Below are 17399 nucleotides of genomic sequence, written 5' to 3' on the forward strand. Positions count from 1 at the left end.
ATCAGATTCTTCCTAGGTGCTATCTACTGAAGATAGCAATGTGAGATATCAGACGCGTGTAAATACATATGATAATTATCTACTAAAGATAGCAATGCGTGCTATCAGATGCTTGATATATGCAGATGCTATCTACTGAAGATAGCAATGTGTGATATCAGATTCTTGCTAGGTACTATCTACTTAAGATAGCAATGTGTGATATCAGACGCATGTAAATACATATGATATCTACTAAAGATAGCAATACGTGCTATCAGCTGCTTGATATACGCATATGCTATCTACTGAAGATAGCAATGTTTGATATCAGATTCTTGCTAGGTACTATCTACTTAAGATAGCAATGTGTGATATCAGACGCATGTAAATACATATGATATCTACTAAAGATAGCAATACGTGCTATCAGCTGCTTGATATACGCAGATGCTATCTACTGAAGATAGCAATGTGTGATATCAGATTCTTGCTAGGTGCTATCTACTGAAGATAGCAAGGTGTGATATAAGATGCATGTAAATACATATGATATCTACTAAAGATAGCAATGCGTGCTATCAGCTGCTTGATATACGCAGATACTATCTACTGAAGATAGCAATGTGTGATATCAGATTCTTGCTAGGTGCTATCTACTGAAGATAGCAATGTGTGATATCAGACGCATGTAAATACATATGATATCTACTAAAGATAGCAATGCGTGGTAAATTGTAATAACTGCTTGTCATTCGCAGATGCTATCTACTGAAGACAGCACTGTGTTGATATTAGATTCTTGCTAGATGATATACCATTATATATCAACACTGTTTGATACACATTAAGCAAATGAAACCCATCAATTTTCACACGCGACCAATCTTTGGTCTTCAATTAGATCAGTTTGTAATGATGAACAGTGTACTTCCTCCAGCAAGACATGGTACAAACTTGTTAGGGCATGTTGTTTGTTTTAAATAATAGAACAAGATCCAAATATCTTTATGGAAATAAAGATCTAACAATAAACCAGCAAACAGTTACCTTTCAGCAGCTCATGCAACATAAAGCTTGTTTTTATTTTATCTAATAAATTGTCGCAGTAGGCATAAGTCCATTATTACAGTAGTTAAAAGGAGTCATAAGCGAATGTAGATACTGAATGCAATCTGCTTATACACATATTTTATTTACCATAAAACATTTAACGACTATAGATAAAGAAGAGAAATAAAACATGTCTATCTTTCGTATAAACCGCAGTATTTTCATCGTGTGTCGTAATTATGTAAGGAATAATTTATAGTTATTCATGTATAACAATCCGCTGACTATAGATATATTATATAAATTTATGATTTATTGTTTTGTATTTTTTGTCTCCATATTTATCTACTGATTAGTTGTATTACGTATTATTGACAAAACAAAACAAAGCAAAACAAAACAAAAATATCAATAATTATAATGGCTGGTATTAACAAGGGGAAACTAATTAGGTACAGACTTAAGGGAGGTATAATGAGCGTGAACCTGGTTTGGATGCAGAGGGAGTGTGCCTGTAACAGACACAGCCACCAGAAAAGGACCAGCTCAGATCGCGCGCCAAATAAGTTTGCAGTCCAGAAATTTCATTTTTTTCTCAGCCTTGCAAAAAATAGGCAGAGGTGGGAATCGAACCCGGGACCTCCTTGTTGTAAAACCTACTGCGTTACCCCTGAGCCAACTGACAATTAGCTATGAGAAGTTTGATAGTAATCCTTGATATTGCTGAATAGAATAAATCAATACTGATAGGTCTATTTATCTAATGTACGATGCTATTCAAATTGGCCTATAAACTAGGAATATAATGTGAAATGACTATCAATCGATCAATTAATCAAGTTGTCAAGTTATCAACAATCAATAATAAACCGACGTAGGCCTATCGTGGAATATTACTATTAAACTAGGCCTACTAACTAATATACCAAATAAATAAAATAAATAAATAAGTCAGTAAATAAATAAAATAGGCATAGGCCAAAATAAATAAATAAATACATAATGCAGAATGCAGTTAGTATTTTAGTTGCAAAATTCCAAACATTCTATTCACACATTCTATTATAATTTTCTGCTATACACGCAAAGGACCTGTGCCTTTAATATGTCCGCGCCTAATCAATAATGAGTCTTTCACCATGCTCACACACCATGTTAAACTATTGTATCCCTGTATAGTATTATCTACTGACCAAGTCCTAACAAGTCAATGAAATGGATGCTATAACGTACCCAATCAAGCGAAGATATCAAGGTCATATCAGGGCGTTATACAAAGAATGGTCAAAGGTCAACGTTTCCAAAGAAGTATAGTAATAGATGTAGACACAAGCTTTCGTGCGGGAAACATAAACACATAGTCGTCAGTCGTGTGGTTTTTATGAGATTTGATACGGCGCTGAAGTCTATGGCTGTCCCAAAATCAGTACCAGACCCGGTTATCAGACGGCAATGTGTGTGTTGTTACAAGGAATACAAACTCATTTTATTAATAAGTGAACCACATAGAGGAATACGACATCTATCGTGAGCCGATCTGCATTCTGTTGCCTGCAAAAGCCGACGATCAGGTAATAATTCTAAAAGCAGCGTGACTAGATATTTGCGTTAATTTCATGATACGTGTAAATCGCATTGAAAACGCCAAATTGCAGTCATAAAATATATAATATTAGTAAATCACCCACTCGAATGTTAACGTAGGTATGTGGAAAAGAACTGCAATAACAATAACAAACTATGTGCCCAAAGAGTTGTCTTTGGCATGTCGCTTTTTTGAAATATCACAAAAATATCAAATTTTGGAAAAACGCCCCAAAATTTAAAACAAACACGAACCTTCCAAAATAAATATATATTAGCACTCGGCGGCCCAGTCACTACCTGCCGCTGTGATTTGGGGTAACTCATTGCTTCCCCTCTCCAGATACCGGTACTTCAAGGTCGCTCATACCCCAGCCCTTAATTCAAATACACATAGGAGCTTTTTATCTTTTTTCTTTACGCAACCACTTCGTAACCAAATTGAACGCCAAGTTGGTAAAGATATAAAAAAAACACAAAATGGTAGAAGAATCCTCAAATTATTCTAAAGGTCCTTTTGAATATATAGTTATTTATTACTTATAGTTAACTATTACTTATATAGTTAACTATTACTTATAGTTACCTATTACTTACAGTTAACTATTACTTATAGTTAACTATTACTTATATAGTTAACTATTACTTAAGTTACCTATTACTTACAGTTAACTATTACTTATAGTTAACTATTACTTATAGTTAACTAACTAGTTCTTACACTAAACTATTACTTATAGTTAACTATTACTTATAGTTAACTGGCTTATTTCAAACTAACCATAAAAATGTAACAATAACTTTTGATCTGTAGGTGACTATGACAGCAGTTTCCCTTTGAAATATCAACCAGTGAGACTAAATTATATTTTCGTTACGAAATTGTATAAAATAATACCGCAGTTCCTGAGACCTATTCCGATTTGACATTTATCAAAGAATATATAAGCTTATGTGATTTTCTCAAGTCACAAATAGGGTCCTGATCATTAAAGTCGGAGACGGATGAGGAAATCGAAAGGTCAACGTCTGTGAAGTATAAGATAACAAGATGCGGGCTTGAAAAGCAAGAAACATTGCATTATAAAAATAGCTTTGTACATAAAATCAGTGCTTTAAAATGCTCTTACGTACCCCCCACCCCCATCTGACACACACGCACCCCTCCCCATCCATTTTATCCCTCACATGCATCACGTGGCCTTTACAACTCATTCTTACCTTTTGTTTTGGACCACAATGCAATATACATACGAGTGAGAGTACACCCCAGTAAACACAAAAACGTTTTAAAGAAGTTATATTTTGGCTTTTGGTTTAGGTAAAAACGTTTTAATAATATTAAAATGTCGGGTTATATAAAGGTCATGAAAACGTTTTAAAACGTTTTGTAAGAAAACACCCAGCAAACACAAAAACGTTTTTAAAACGTTTTAAATAAGTTATATTTTGGCTTTTGGTTTAGGTAAAAACGTTTTAATAATATTAAAATGTCGGGTTATATAAAGGTCATGAAAACGTTTTAAAACGTTTTGTATGAAAACCCACTACAACAATATTTTTACAATGTGTTCAAAATGCTATTGTAAACTATTTTTGCAAACATTTTTTTGCCAAAATATTTTGTCAACACTTAAATAACATTATGTGAAAATAATTGCACCCAGCAAACACAGAAATGTTTTAATAACATTTAAATGTTGGTTATATAAAGGTTATGATAACATTTTTAAAACGTTATTGGGCAAACATTTTTCGCAAAATGTTTTTTCAACCTCAAAATAAAATTCTGTTTAGAATGTTCTGTATCAAGTTTTCAAAAATGTTTTTGGAATGTTATTAAAACGTTTTGTGTTGCTGGGTAGTAGATTATCAAAAATGTTTTTTTAATGTTATGAAAACGTTTTGTACCCTTAATATAACCCGACATTTAAACGTTTTCTGACAACCTTTTATAACCTTTTGCGAATGATGTCGAAAACGTTTCGTGTTTGCTGGGACAATGCCAGACAAAAATTACTAATTATGTAGACTTTCCTTCCATTGGACCTCCTTGCAAAAATATACTTCTGCCGGAGGCAGGGGCGATCGCCCCCGGCAAAAAATGCCTATTTGGGCCCCGCCCCTAGCGCTAAAGGAGAGAGATAGGAAAAAAAAAGCGAGGGAGAGAGGGAGAGGAGGGGAAAAGAGAGGGGGAGAGAGGGAGAGGAGGGGAAAAGAGATGGGGAATCCATACGATATGCATTACCATGCGATTATTGTCAATAAGCCTGGAAAAATTGTCTATTTGGACCCCCGCCCCTAATGCAGGGAAAAAGAGAAAGGAGGGAAGAGAGAGAGGAAAAAGATGGGGAGAGAAGGGAAGAGAAAGAGGGAATCCATAGGCCTACGATATATAGTGCCATACGATTATTATCAATATACTCGACAAAATACTTGACTTCTGGAAGACAAAGAAATAGAAATCTTTTGAAATGCTAACTGCATAAAAACACCTATATATATTGACTAAAACAAATAAAACAATAAAATGGTCAACCCAAAAAGAAAAGTCGAAAAAGGTGGTCAAGAAGGCTATTTCCGACATGCTTCTTGTATTGCATGCCCCAACCGAAAATTTCAGTATCGACACAAAATTGGCCGATTAAGTCATTTACCATTGAGCTATTTCAAACTTAGGGCCGGATTTACCATTAGACCAGATGGGTATTACTTTTTAGACCTAAAATAGCCTAAGGTGTGTTTTCAAAGAATCTAACCACATATTCCTACACAAATAGACATTCCCTGACCCCCCACACACCTCATACACACATAGTCATGCAGGATAGGAGAGTACATAATACTTGGCACGCTTACTATAATGAAGACTTTCCTTTCTACTCCCCCCCCCCCCCATGAACCCCCATGCTGGAGAGTACAAGTATACAATAGATAGCAAAGCGTGGTAAATTGCATTAACTGCTTGCCATACGCAGATGCTATCTACTGAAGATAGCACTGGGTTGATATCAGATTCTTGCTAGATGCTATACTATATAAATTGACAAATATGGTTATTGAACTACGCAAGCAAAAATGCTCAAAGAATTCAACCACGCACTATCATACGTCCACTACCAACACACCCCCACTACCATCCCACTCCCCACTCCACATCCCCACCCCATACACACCTACATACACCCCGGAGAGTACATATATACATAGTACTTGACAAAATTATTTCTAATGTTGACTTTCCTTCCTTTGGGTCTCCTAGCAAAAATATGGTTATGGAATTTCGCAAGGAAAAATGCTCAAAGAATTCAACCACGCATAATTATACCCTCTCTCCTACCAATACTCTCCCACCACCACCCACTCCCCCACACCCACCCCACATGTAGGAGAGTATACAGTATTTGACCAAATTAGGCCTACTTATAGACGTTACTTCCTTTGAGCCTCCTTGAAAAAAAAATGCATATGAAACCACACAAGTAAAAATGCTTGACGAATTCAGCCACATACTCCTCCAACTCCACATATACAGAATATGCATCCCCTCTCCCCCACAACCTACATACAAAGTCATACAGCACAGTATACAATACGTGGCACACTTACTAATGTAGACTTTCCTACCCCTCCCCCCCCCCCTTCCCCCACACACCCCCATGCAGGAGAGTACAAAGTACTTTACAAAATTGTTTCTAATGTAGACTTTCTTTCTCCTTGCAAGAATGTTGGTTATGAAACCACACAAGTAATGTTCGAAGATTTCAACTATACACTATTACACCTACACTCCCACCCCACCCCTAATACACCCTCCACACACCCCATCTTTACCTATTCCAACTACCAACACCCCCACCCCTATACATGTGGGAGAGTATAATGGATTTATTAAGAATGTCTATCCCCTAGATTTCCAGTTATTTCCATGCAAAAATATGATTAAATATTATGATCAAATAATTACACCCTACAAACACCCACACACCCCACCCGATCCCACCCACCCCTGCACACACCGTTCGCATAACAATAAAACAGTAAGAATAATAAGTGCAAAACCATCGTGGAAGATGCACATCAATAGCAGTAAGAGGAAAGACCGGTACAATCATGACCATGACAATTTTATAAATCCATTCATTAAATTGGTCGGTGTTCGTCCTGGGGTGAGTGGAAGGGTTACATCCGAGGTTAGATTTCCACTGGCCACCAAAGTTAATTTCTTCACCATGCTTTTGGCTAAGATTTCATATAAATGGAAATAAGCATAGTCATTTTTCAGTTCACCAGATCTAGAGCAGAGTATTGACCAGTGCTCATGTAGCGTCCCTCCTACCGTTTCGCCTAAAGACTGTCCGTAGAATGGACCTCCAAAACGTGTCAAGATATTATTTTATCATCCTCATATTGTGATTTCATCAACACGTACATCTTTAATATCTTTAAAACAAAACTGAATCACTGTGAGGTTTATTTATATAGTATTTCACAGTTAATAAGCATGTAATATCAGCTTACAGTTATTTAATATCTGAAGTGTTGGATCGAAATATTCACCGAGCGAGTCCATTCGGAGCGAGTCCAGGTCAGTGTCTGGAATTGCATTGTGCTTCAAGGCAAACATACAATACGTTAGAACAGGTTAAAACTGTGCGCCGCTCACTTAATTACTTCTACCTCGACAATACGTTTACTTTTAATAACAGTATTGTGTCCTTACAAATATACTTTTATTGTCTGTTTCTTTGCAATCACGGTTCTCACAGATATAAATATCTGTGTATGTAATTTAACAGCTAATCTGTTTATTTTAATCAGAAAATTTGTCAAAGCGTATTCATAACAATACCTGTTTGACAAATCAGAAAATTAAAGCGCCACTTTTTCATCAACCACCACGTGATACGTCATCGACAGTGACTCCTTTTATTGGGTATTTTCTTCTGCGTCCAAATTGGATTTACAACAGCATTGTTGGTGCTTTTCACGCACGCCAGATCGACATTAATATTCTCGCGGCCTATTACACTTTTGCCGGTACTGCAGGCTTTAGGGATAAATTACCTTAGCAAGGAGAAGCGTGGTGCTGAATTTGATAAGTGTTCGTCGTCGCATTTGCTGAGTCAAAAACCAAATCACACCACTGGGGGATCTAGCTCAGTTAGTGCTCTCTCGGGATAGTACACGAACATGAAAACTTGGCACTCGAGACGATTTAAGGATGTTTACAAAAACGGACACTGAGGAGATGTAACATTTTAATTTATGCCAATCTTGATACTCCTCAATTGATGTAGAAATTGTTGGAATACTTTTATCTATCACGTCATCAACAATAACTTGGATTAAGACTTCACTGCGTATTTTTGCAGAAACGGAATTTGAGATGTATAATAAACACAATAGGTGGGCAATGCTGATAGTGGCAGTGCTTTCAGCAATACGTACTTCACGAGCATCGCTCATCACGGCAACCGCTCCTCTGGCAGAAGTAGAAGAAGGGGCAATACTATCCCTCCACTGCCGAGTACGAGACATTCAACCAGGTTTAGAGATAACATTATTCAGAACTTTAGTGGACAAAACAGACAGGTTATCTGTAAATGAAGTTGTGACATTAAACGAGGATGGTAAGGAAGAACGTATTTTCCTGGCGGTTCGACAACTGGATGATGGTAGCGTCGTTCATTTTCTATCGATAACAAAAGTAACTCGTTCTGATAGTGGTATCTATGCCTGTTCCTTGTATGACACACAGACAGGTCGTCCACGTGAGATTTCATACGATCCAGTGCAAATAGGAGTGATGTATTTTCCATCAGAAGAGGACCCCAAGTGTTCTTACACGTCATCAGGTACTCCTGATTCTGGTTTTGAGATTGTGTTAAACTGCAGCTCTGAGAGAGCCAATCCTGAAGTATCGTTATCGTGGAGCAGTGGTGCTTCAGATAAGCTTAAAGGTGGAACGATAGAAACGTACGGTAATAGGGTACACGCAATAGTTAAACTGAGACCGTCTTCGGGGACTGTGTATTTATGTACTGTCACGAGTGAAGCATTCCCAGATCGATCTCGTACCTGTCATATTGGACCCTTAAGTGTATCTCAGAATACTTTACATAATATCAACAACCCCTTTACGTTACCACCACCTGTTAAGCGGCCAGTAACCCCTACAACGAGTCTTATTAAGCCACTTGATAAAACTATTACTGATTGCAGTGAAATATGTGGATCTGATTCACAGTCTTCAATGTGGATGATCACAACAGCGGCCATTGGCTCCGTTGCTGTATTCTTTATGATCTTAGTGTTACTAATGCTTTGTAAATATTACAAACTTAACACTTCAAATGATACATTTTATGTTTCACACCATACTAAAGACCCAATGGTGGTACCAACTGAACAAATGTATTCAGAACTGGAATACAAACGTAATCAGAACATGGTTTATATGGCGTTAGCAAAAAGAGACAAATTTGCTGTATATCAACATTCAGATATTCCTGTTGAAGACGATGATAATATTGAAAACTTTCGACTGCCACAGATATCATGATTGTAGATAAAGGATGATAAGCACATCCAGACTCCTTCTATAGTGGACCGTGAATACAACATAGCGTGCATCTATATGGTACCTTCGTGTACCCATCAGGTACCAATGGTACTATCCATATCACTTTACATCTTGAATGTTGATAGTACCAAGATTATGTACTTTGAGGTGACGAATTATTGGTATAGAATATAGCTATATCATGTACCACACGTAAAGTCCAGCACCGTGTGATAAAGACTATAAACCGGTACGTACGGTACCCCATCATACAGACAGAATCTGGTCGTGTATCATTAACACTGTATATTATTACTAAATGTGGATAATAAAATGACTTTATCGAATCCAGTTCTTGATTACTCTTTGTAATACAGCGTTGACAGCTACATAAAAAACCTCACAATGTTCATCAATAATGGAGCCCTATATTACAAAAATGACACAGCTTTAAAATGGGTCAAACGACTGTGCTTAAAGACTAAATTTAGGTCTGCTAACGGTTTTCTTTCATTTTAGTGGAGCCATAGTAAAATTTTGCTTGTTTTGTCATTATTTGCCACTCGATGTGTCGCTCATTAAGAATATCGGTCGAGTGGTTTAGATGGGCTGTTCCGTTTAAAATCCACACTCCCTGTGGAAGATAAATCTGCTATCCTAATCCCAGCTGAAATATATGGTTAATCCATGTGGATTATTTTGGTGCATTTGCTAGAAAATGTGCAAAATGATTATAATCAGTAGAATTTAAAACCAAGTTGGCCTTTATTTGGGATTTTTTTAAATTCCAAAATCTTCCGCGGCTTTACCATAGCTCTTGGATGAGAAGGATTGAATCAGGAATAGCTGGAATAGGTAATATATTGTTGAATTCGGTTGTAAAATCTTCCACAAAGGGGCGTGTTTTTTAAACGGCATAGCCTAATACGTCTGCCGGAGTCAATACACAGTCCTTAATCATCACTACACATTTGGTGTGTAATTATTTATAAGAAGTGTCGAATTAAATTACTGTAGCCAGTAAAACTCATTTGCGTAACGCTTCTATTCTTTTATTCAATATATAAAAAAGAGCAGTTTTACATATAAAGCAGACATGATGGAGTATGTTATACATATTGCGCTTTTATTTGTTAAATTCTTTACGGCTTGATTATTCTAATAACAACCTTTTAGCAAATGTAATTGTAATTCAAACGTTAACATAATACTTTGCGCGATTATACAAATCGGTCTTCTATCATGACTAGTTTTGTATGCTGACTATGTTGTCATAATCTAGTTACCGTGTTTTTATTACCTTAAATGCCACATTTTATATTCTAGTTTTTAAAAGAAATTGTCTCATATGTTAAAGTTGTTAATTACATTTTGAATGAAGTGTACATGACGACAGTGTTTGCACAAGAAAAGTCTTTAATTAAAACGCATTTTATTGTTGATAAAGATACATAAATTTGTGTTGCAATGCTTGATGGATGTCTCGTTTCAACTGCATATAATAGTGAAGTGATATACAATTAATAATGAAGTCAATATTTCCATGATTATGATGTAGATCTTTAATCGAGTAGTTTAAGGATTCGGATAGCAACGTTTACACAGGTTTCTGAATACGAGGAATGTCCTTCTAATATCAAATATTTTTTATTTTATTTTTTGAAATAGCTCTCTCCTTTTTTATCTCTTCCTCTCCTTTACACATATCCCTCCCACCATGCACGAGCACCACACCCTCACGCATGACAACCGCCCCCACCCCCACCACACACACACACCGTCATCTGACATTTCTACAAGCGCAACCAGGGTCTAGAAAGACAACATTACAGTCTGTCTTGCTTGCGTGTTACACATACTCTATCGGGTCTTAAAGATGAATGTCTGATCTCATATTTAAAATGATAGTCATGAAAAAGGTTTTATTATACTTTTAACTATAATGTTACAGATTTTGTTAAGGTTGGTCTGAACCATGGCATGTTTTAAAAATCTTCAGTAGATAGCATCTGCGAATGACAAGCAGTTATTACAATTTATACCACACGTTGCTATCTTTAGTAGATATCATATGTATTTACATGCATTTGATATCTCACATTGCTATCTTCAGTAGATAGCACATAGCAAGAATCTGATATCACACATTGCTATCTTCAGTAGATAGCATCTGCGTATACCAAGCAGCTGATAGCACACATTGCTATTTTAAGTAGATAGTACCCAGCAAGAATTCCAGTTTTCTTCAATTCTATATTCATTTGCCTGTGTACTTAAAGTTTGAACGGAAATATTTTAGATTTTTAATTTTTTTACCAAATTTCTATCATTTTTATTTTCTCCAACATTGAGCATTTGTAAATTAATCTGATGTCACCACTGGATTCGTAAGGTAATTTCCATTCCAAATATGTATACTTTTATACACTTTAGATAAACAGTTTAGAAGTTAAAAGGCTAAAATGTTTTCCATAATTCCATGGTTCAGACCAACCTCAAGCCAACATTATAGCATTAATCCTATCTTCTTATCTATTGTCTTCTCTTCCTCTATACTTCGCATTCTCTTTTGTTATCTTCTCCTTTCCCTCTTCTCCCTATTCTTCCTCGTCACCATCTTCTCTCTCTACTTCCTCCTCTTTTCTTCTTCTTCTTCGTCTTCGCCTTCCTCCAATTCATCTTTTCTTTCCTTTCCTTCTTCCTCTTCTTCTTCGTCATCATGAGCTTCCTCCTCCTATTCTTCTTCCTTTTCCTCTTCGTCTTCTTCTTCCTTCCTTCTTCTTCTTCCTTTTTTTCTTCTTCTTCCTTCCTCCTCCTCCTCCTCCTCCTTCTTCTTCTTATTTTCATCTTCTTCTTCGTCTTTGCCCTCCTCCAATTCATCTTTTCTTTCCTTTCATTCTTCTTCCTCCTCCTCTTCTTCTTCGCCTTCTTCTTACTTCTTCTTCCTCTTTTTCTTCTTCTTCCTCTTTTTCTTCTTCTTCTTCTTCTTCTTCTTCTTCTTCTTCTTCTTCTTTTCTTCCCCTTCTTCGTCTTCGTCTTCCTCCAATTCATCTTCTTCTTCCTCTTCTTCCTATTCTTCATCATCATCATCTTCCTCCTCCTCTTCTCCTCATTTTCCTCCTCCTCCTCCTCTTCTTCTTCTTCTTCTCCTCCTTCTTCTCCTCATTCTTCTTCTTAATTACTCCTCTTCTTTTGCTTCTTCTTCTGCGTCTTTTATACACATTTGCTATCTACAGAAGATAGCAAATTATGTTTGATATTTGCTATAAGGTATATTTGTTATACACAGATGCTATCTACTGAAGATAACAATGTATGCACCATTAAAAAGGTACTATACATGTATATAATCATTGCACTATATATTTAAAAAGGTATAATCGAATTTGAGTATATGCCCAGATTCTTACTAGAACTCTATTCAAATGACTAGAAATCATGTCAAATTTGACTAAATCCGTGTCAAATTTGACCCAAATAGTATAGTGTTAATTTTGACAGGGATTGGGTTCTGGTCAAAATGGACTAGAAATCTAGCGAGATCTTATTTTACCAGGAGTTTAGTCATAGACCTTTTTCAAGAGTGTGATACGAGCTGCTTGTTATATGCAAGTGTTTTCTACTGAAGATAGCAATACGTAAAACTGATGTCAGCCTCTCCTTTTACACAAAGTGCTATCTACTGAAGATAGCATTATGTAATATAATGATATATCAGTTACTGCTTTTACACAGAGTGCAATTTACTGAAGATAAGAATATGCGGGTTCATCACACATACTATTTTCTCTTACATCGTCTCCCTCTTCTAGTTTTTCTTAATTGATATTCTCAATATTTTTTTTAAAAGGTATCAATATTATTCAAGAAAAATATTGACAAAGATCTCAAATTATCATTTCATCCATTTAGGACCGCTGTCGTGATCAAACGTTTACTGCTCATCCAAAACAGTTACAACATATTATAACCGTTCGGTCAAAACTAACCAAACATCGTAAGTGCGAGATATGAAAAATCGCATGTTTGATAAGCACTTATCTGTCTGCCTTCGCTTGGACATTGGTTTGCGTAAGATTCATAAAGGGAAAGATCAACTTCACTTCTGAATGAGTAAAAGCTACTTAGACTTTTCATCATAAGACTCTTAAAATCTTTTAAATAAAACATTTATGCGTTAATGGCGGCATTGATACGTCATTATAGTCGTACAATTGGTTACTTTTCCAATGAAAGGTACACTAAACATTACAAATTTTCAATAATTTATTCAGGCCTTCCAAAGACCTCCACTCCTCGGGTACTTATCTTGCTATTAAATTTTGAAATCGTCTCTTGATGATAAGACGATTAAACATGCGAACGTCTTACAAGTAGCTCTTGTGTCTTCGTCTCGTCTTGTCTTATAATCAGATGTAAATGGCTGTGTCTCGATCTCTTTTTGTCTCTGTATACCTTCATTATTCTCTCTACTTTCCCACATGGGCTATTCCTGTTGAAATCCACACTACCCTGTGGAAGAATTTGGAAATATCTTCTACAGCGGGAGTATGTTTTTCAAATATAATTGATCAGGGTTAATCATTTTGAAACCCATACTCGTCCTGTATTACGGCTTTACCAATATCTTCCACAACTGGAGTAAGTATTTCAAATGGAAGTTCCCCAAATGTTGATTCTATTTGAAACTCATACTCCCTCTGTAGAAGCTAAATCTTCCACAGGGGTAGTGTGGATTTGAAATGGAATAGCCCATTTCCTGTCTCTATTTAACTTTGTCATTCAAGGTTTTTCTGTCTGTCTGTCTGTCTTTCTGTCTGTCTGTCTGCTTGTCTCTCTCTTTAATCTATGTGTATCTTCCTCTTTTGTTTTGTTTTTCTTCTTACCAGAATATCCCCTTGCATAGAGCCTGTCATTATTAAGGAAACTCGTATACCAGTAATATGGCCAGTTCAGTTTGATAATGCATTTTGATGGGATGTGACACGTCACTACTAGAAAATAAAATAGTGAGTTTGGACCTTTTTATGGGAACTCTTGCATGCTAATGAAGAAAACCCGATGAAACTGTTCCAAGGATATGTTTCATATACTGCTTAATGCTATATAATATTGCTCTTAATAAACAAGCTGATATCTGTATTGGGCCATTTAAGTTGAAATCCATACACCCCCTATAAAAACATAACCTTAATCTTCCACACACAGGGAGTGTGAATTTCAAATGGGGTTAACAAAATGGATTTTGCTATACGTCTCTATATAGGCCCATGGATTGACAGCATATGAGAAATGCATTTGTTATGTTATGATATAAAGGCTTAGACTTAAATAATGTATTTTACAACCAACACAAGACTCTATATTTGGAAACAACATGTCATTAAAGGGCACATCGAATAAAAAAACGTTGTTATTCAAAACAACGCCATATTGCAGCGTTTGTTAATCAAACGACCCTGGTTAAACTATCTTCTTCATCGCCATCATCATCATCATCATCATCATGATCATCTCAAAACTCATTTGGAAACAAGTCATTCTTACAAACTGACCAAGGATCAACTATTGTAATTACACACTATGCATAATTCAGTCCACGTTGGATCTGATACCGCTAAATCTCATTAAGGGGCATTAAGCTAAAGCCGAAGTGCGACACTCGTTATTCTTATCCCGTGAGTACGGCATCATTGCCCACTACCTCCAGAAGCAAATTTGACGCCTGGGCTGGACTCACTCAATGAATACAGATAAGGTTAACCAATACCGCGCTGATGGCGAATATCACTCCAAAACCTATTTTTTAATATAAAATTTCAAAATTTTCAGACTTTTATATTTACATGGCCATATTTGGAATCTACATGAAAAATGCATTCAAATGAGTCCAAACACGCCTAGTATTGGTTCAGTGGTTCTTGAGACAGCAGTACCATTTTTTATAAAATTTTGAACATTGATGACATTTTTTATGATGAACCAAATCCTAATGCATCTTTGTAGAAGGCATTACTACGCCTCATCGGATTGTTCCCGGATTTCAAATTTGTAGGCGCATTACCGTCATGAAAATTGTCTCTGAATACAAAATCAAAAGTGGATTAATGTAAGAACTTTGTCGGTGAGGTTATTTGTATGCAACAAGTATAACATTGTGTCATATCGTATCGCTTCTTCGAAGGGTAAGCTATATATCTGAAGCAGCAAATTACGCATGGTGTCAAAACCAATATGGTTAATGCTGTTTGTCAGATTATTAATGCTTTGGATGACGTGGTGTAAATATTTAAACGAATTTGAATTTAAAGAACCACTGAACCAATTTGAGGATTTTCCTTAATAATGTTATTTCATTTTGTTGTTGTTGTTGCTGTTGTTGTTTTTGTTGATATTGTTGTTGTTGTTGTTGTTGTTGGTGGTGGTGGTTCTAAAATGGGCTATTCCATTTAAAACCCACACTCCTCCTGTGGAAGATTTTGGAAATATCTTCCACAGGGGGAGTATGAATTTCAAATGGATTGAACACATTAGGCAGCTCCATATTTAAATTTCATATATCCTATGGGAAATATTCAAGCTGAATCTTCCCGAGAGGGGTTTTGAGTTTAAAATGGAGCTGCCTATCGTGTTCATTCCATTTGAATTACACTCCCCTGTGGAAGATATTTCCAAAATCTTCCACAGGGGAGTGTGGATTTTAAATGGAATGGCCCAATGCTTTCAAGAACCTTATTTGTCCTCTAAATGTTCTTTAAATTGAATACCCTCTTAGGTTCGTTAAAAGTGTCATTAAAGACCCATTCAGTGATCCCAGCGCAAGTGTGAAAAAAATTCAAAGTGTTTATAAATTGCTTAAAAGTGAAGGATACGTCAAATTGTCATTTGGTATTTTGAAATGACAAATTTGGCAAAAACGAAGAAAACAGCAGTCCTTACGAAATTGATGCCCCATTCAAATACATGTAGCTCATTTAGATACTGTCATGCAGTATCTAAATAACAGATTCGTGTAAAATGTCTTATTTTGTCTTAAATACCCGGCTTTCGGCTGAACCACTCGCAGGCTATGTTAGCACATCTATGACAATGACAAAGCTACCAAATTCTGAATTTTGATGATTTTCACGATCGTCCTGATGAGCAAATCACTGAATGGGCCTTTAACCCTCTGTAGAACCATGTTTGCCTTTAAAGAACCATTTTGGTTCGTTATAGAACCATCGAAGGCGCCAAAGAGAGGGCAGATGTTTGAACTTTTTTCTAAGAAAGTATCTATTGTTCATAATCCATGCATTATAAGCTATGTCCGCACATTGTGAGCATTGATGTACTGAAATATGTCATAAAAAGAAGATGCTAGGATCACGAAATACTCCTTTAAAGTGTTTAATGCAAACCTTTATCTTTCTAAGCACCAACCTGTCTTCGAATTTGAAACCCTGCTTTTGCAGCGATTTGCAAGACATTATTGCCAAAAAACTTGACAAGACATCAATTTTACAGTGCACTGCACTTTATAAAATTGTGAACAATGATGTTGACCACGGACTGCATAAAAGATGGACGAGGTTTAGTTGAATATAATATCATAGCTTATTCTGTAAAGTACTAGAATGTCATCTGTCATATTTGGTCAGTCAGGTGGTTTTTGTCCAGATTATCATGGTACACGCGAGGCTTTACAAGTATTAAAATAATAATCGCCCAAACAAAAGATGATAAAACTCATATATGAAATAAAATCCGCTTGTTTTTTGGTATAATTGTTCAACAGGTGGGAGATTAATATTATTTCATAAGTCGCTGTGTAATAGTAGTAAAAATCATAATTTTGTATTATTGAATAAATAATGATGTAATAGAATTATTGCACCGCACTTGTGTTTTTATTTGCAATTGCTCATCATCAGCCACAAACATCGCTTTCTTTTAACGATTTCTGACGCGCCTTTTGGTCTCGTCCTAACCAATCCAAACAAAATGAAGTCCATATATACAAAACTATATAGACAAGACGAAAAGAGACAAGAGGAGACATGACACGACAAGTAAGAACAAACAAACAAACAAATAAACAAACAAAATAAAGCAAAGCAAAGAATAGCAGAGGAAAGCAAAACAAAGAAAAGCAAGACAAGGCAAAGTAAAGCAGAGTATAGCAAAAGAAAGCAAAGCAGAGCAAAATAAAGCAAAATAAAGCAAAGCAAAGCAAAGT

At 36.0% G+C, this 17399-nt stretch overlaps 1 protein-coding gene across 1 annotated transcript; it reads left to right on the forward strand.

The window, feature by feature from the left end:
• The first annotated feature begins 7318 nt into the window (after positions 1-7318).
• Positions 7319-10622, forward strand: LOC140168102 (uncharacterized). The gene has a single exon (XM_072191408.1). It carries the CDS (start codon positions 8006-8008, stop codon positions 9179-9181), a length of 1176 nt encoding a protein of 391 aa, XP_072047509.1. The 5' UTR covers positions 7319-8005; the 3' UTR covers positions 9182-10622.
• The last annotated feature ends 6777 nt before the right edge of the window (positions 10623-17399 follow it).

The sequence above is a fragment of the Amphiura filiformis genome, chromosome 13 (assembly GCF_039555335.1).
Source record: "Amphiura filiformis chromosome 13, Afil_fr2py, whole genome shotgun sequence".
Lineage (NCBI taxonomy): Eukaryota > Metazoa > Echinodermata > Ophiuroidea > Amphilepidida > Amphiuridae > Amphiura > Amphiura filiformis.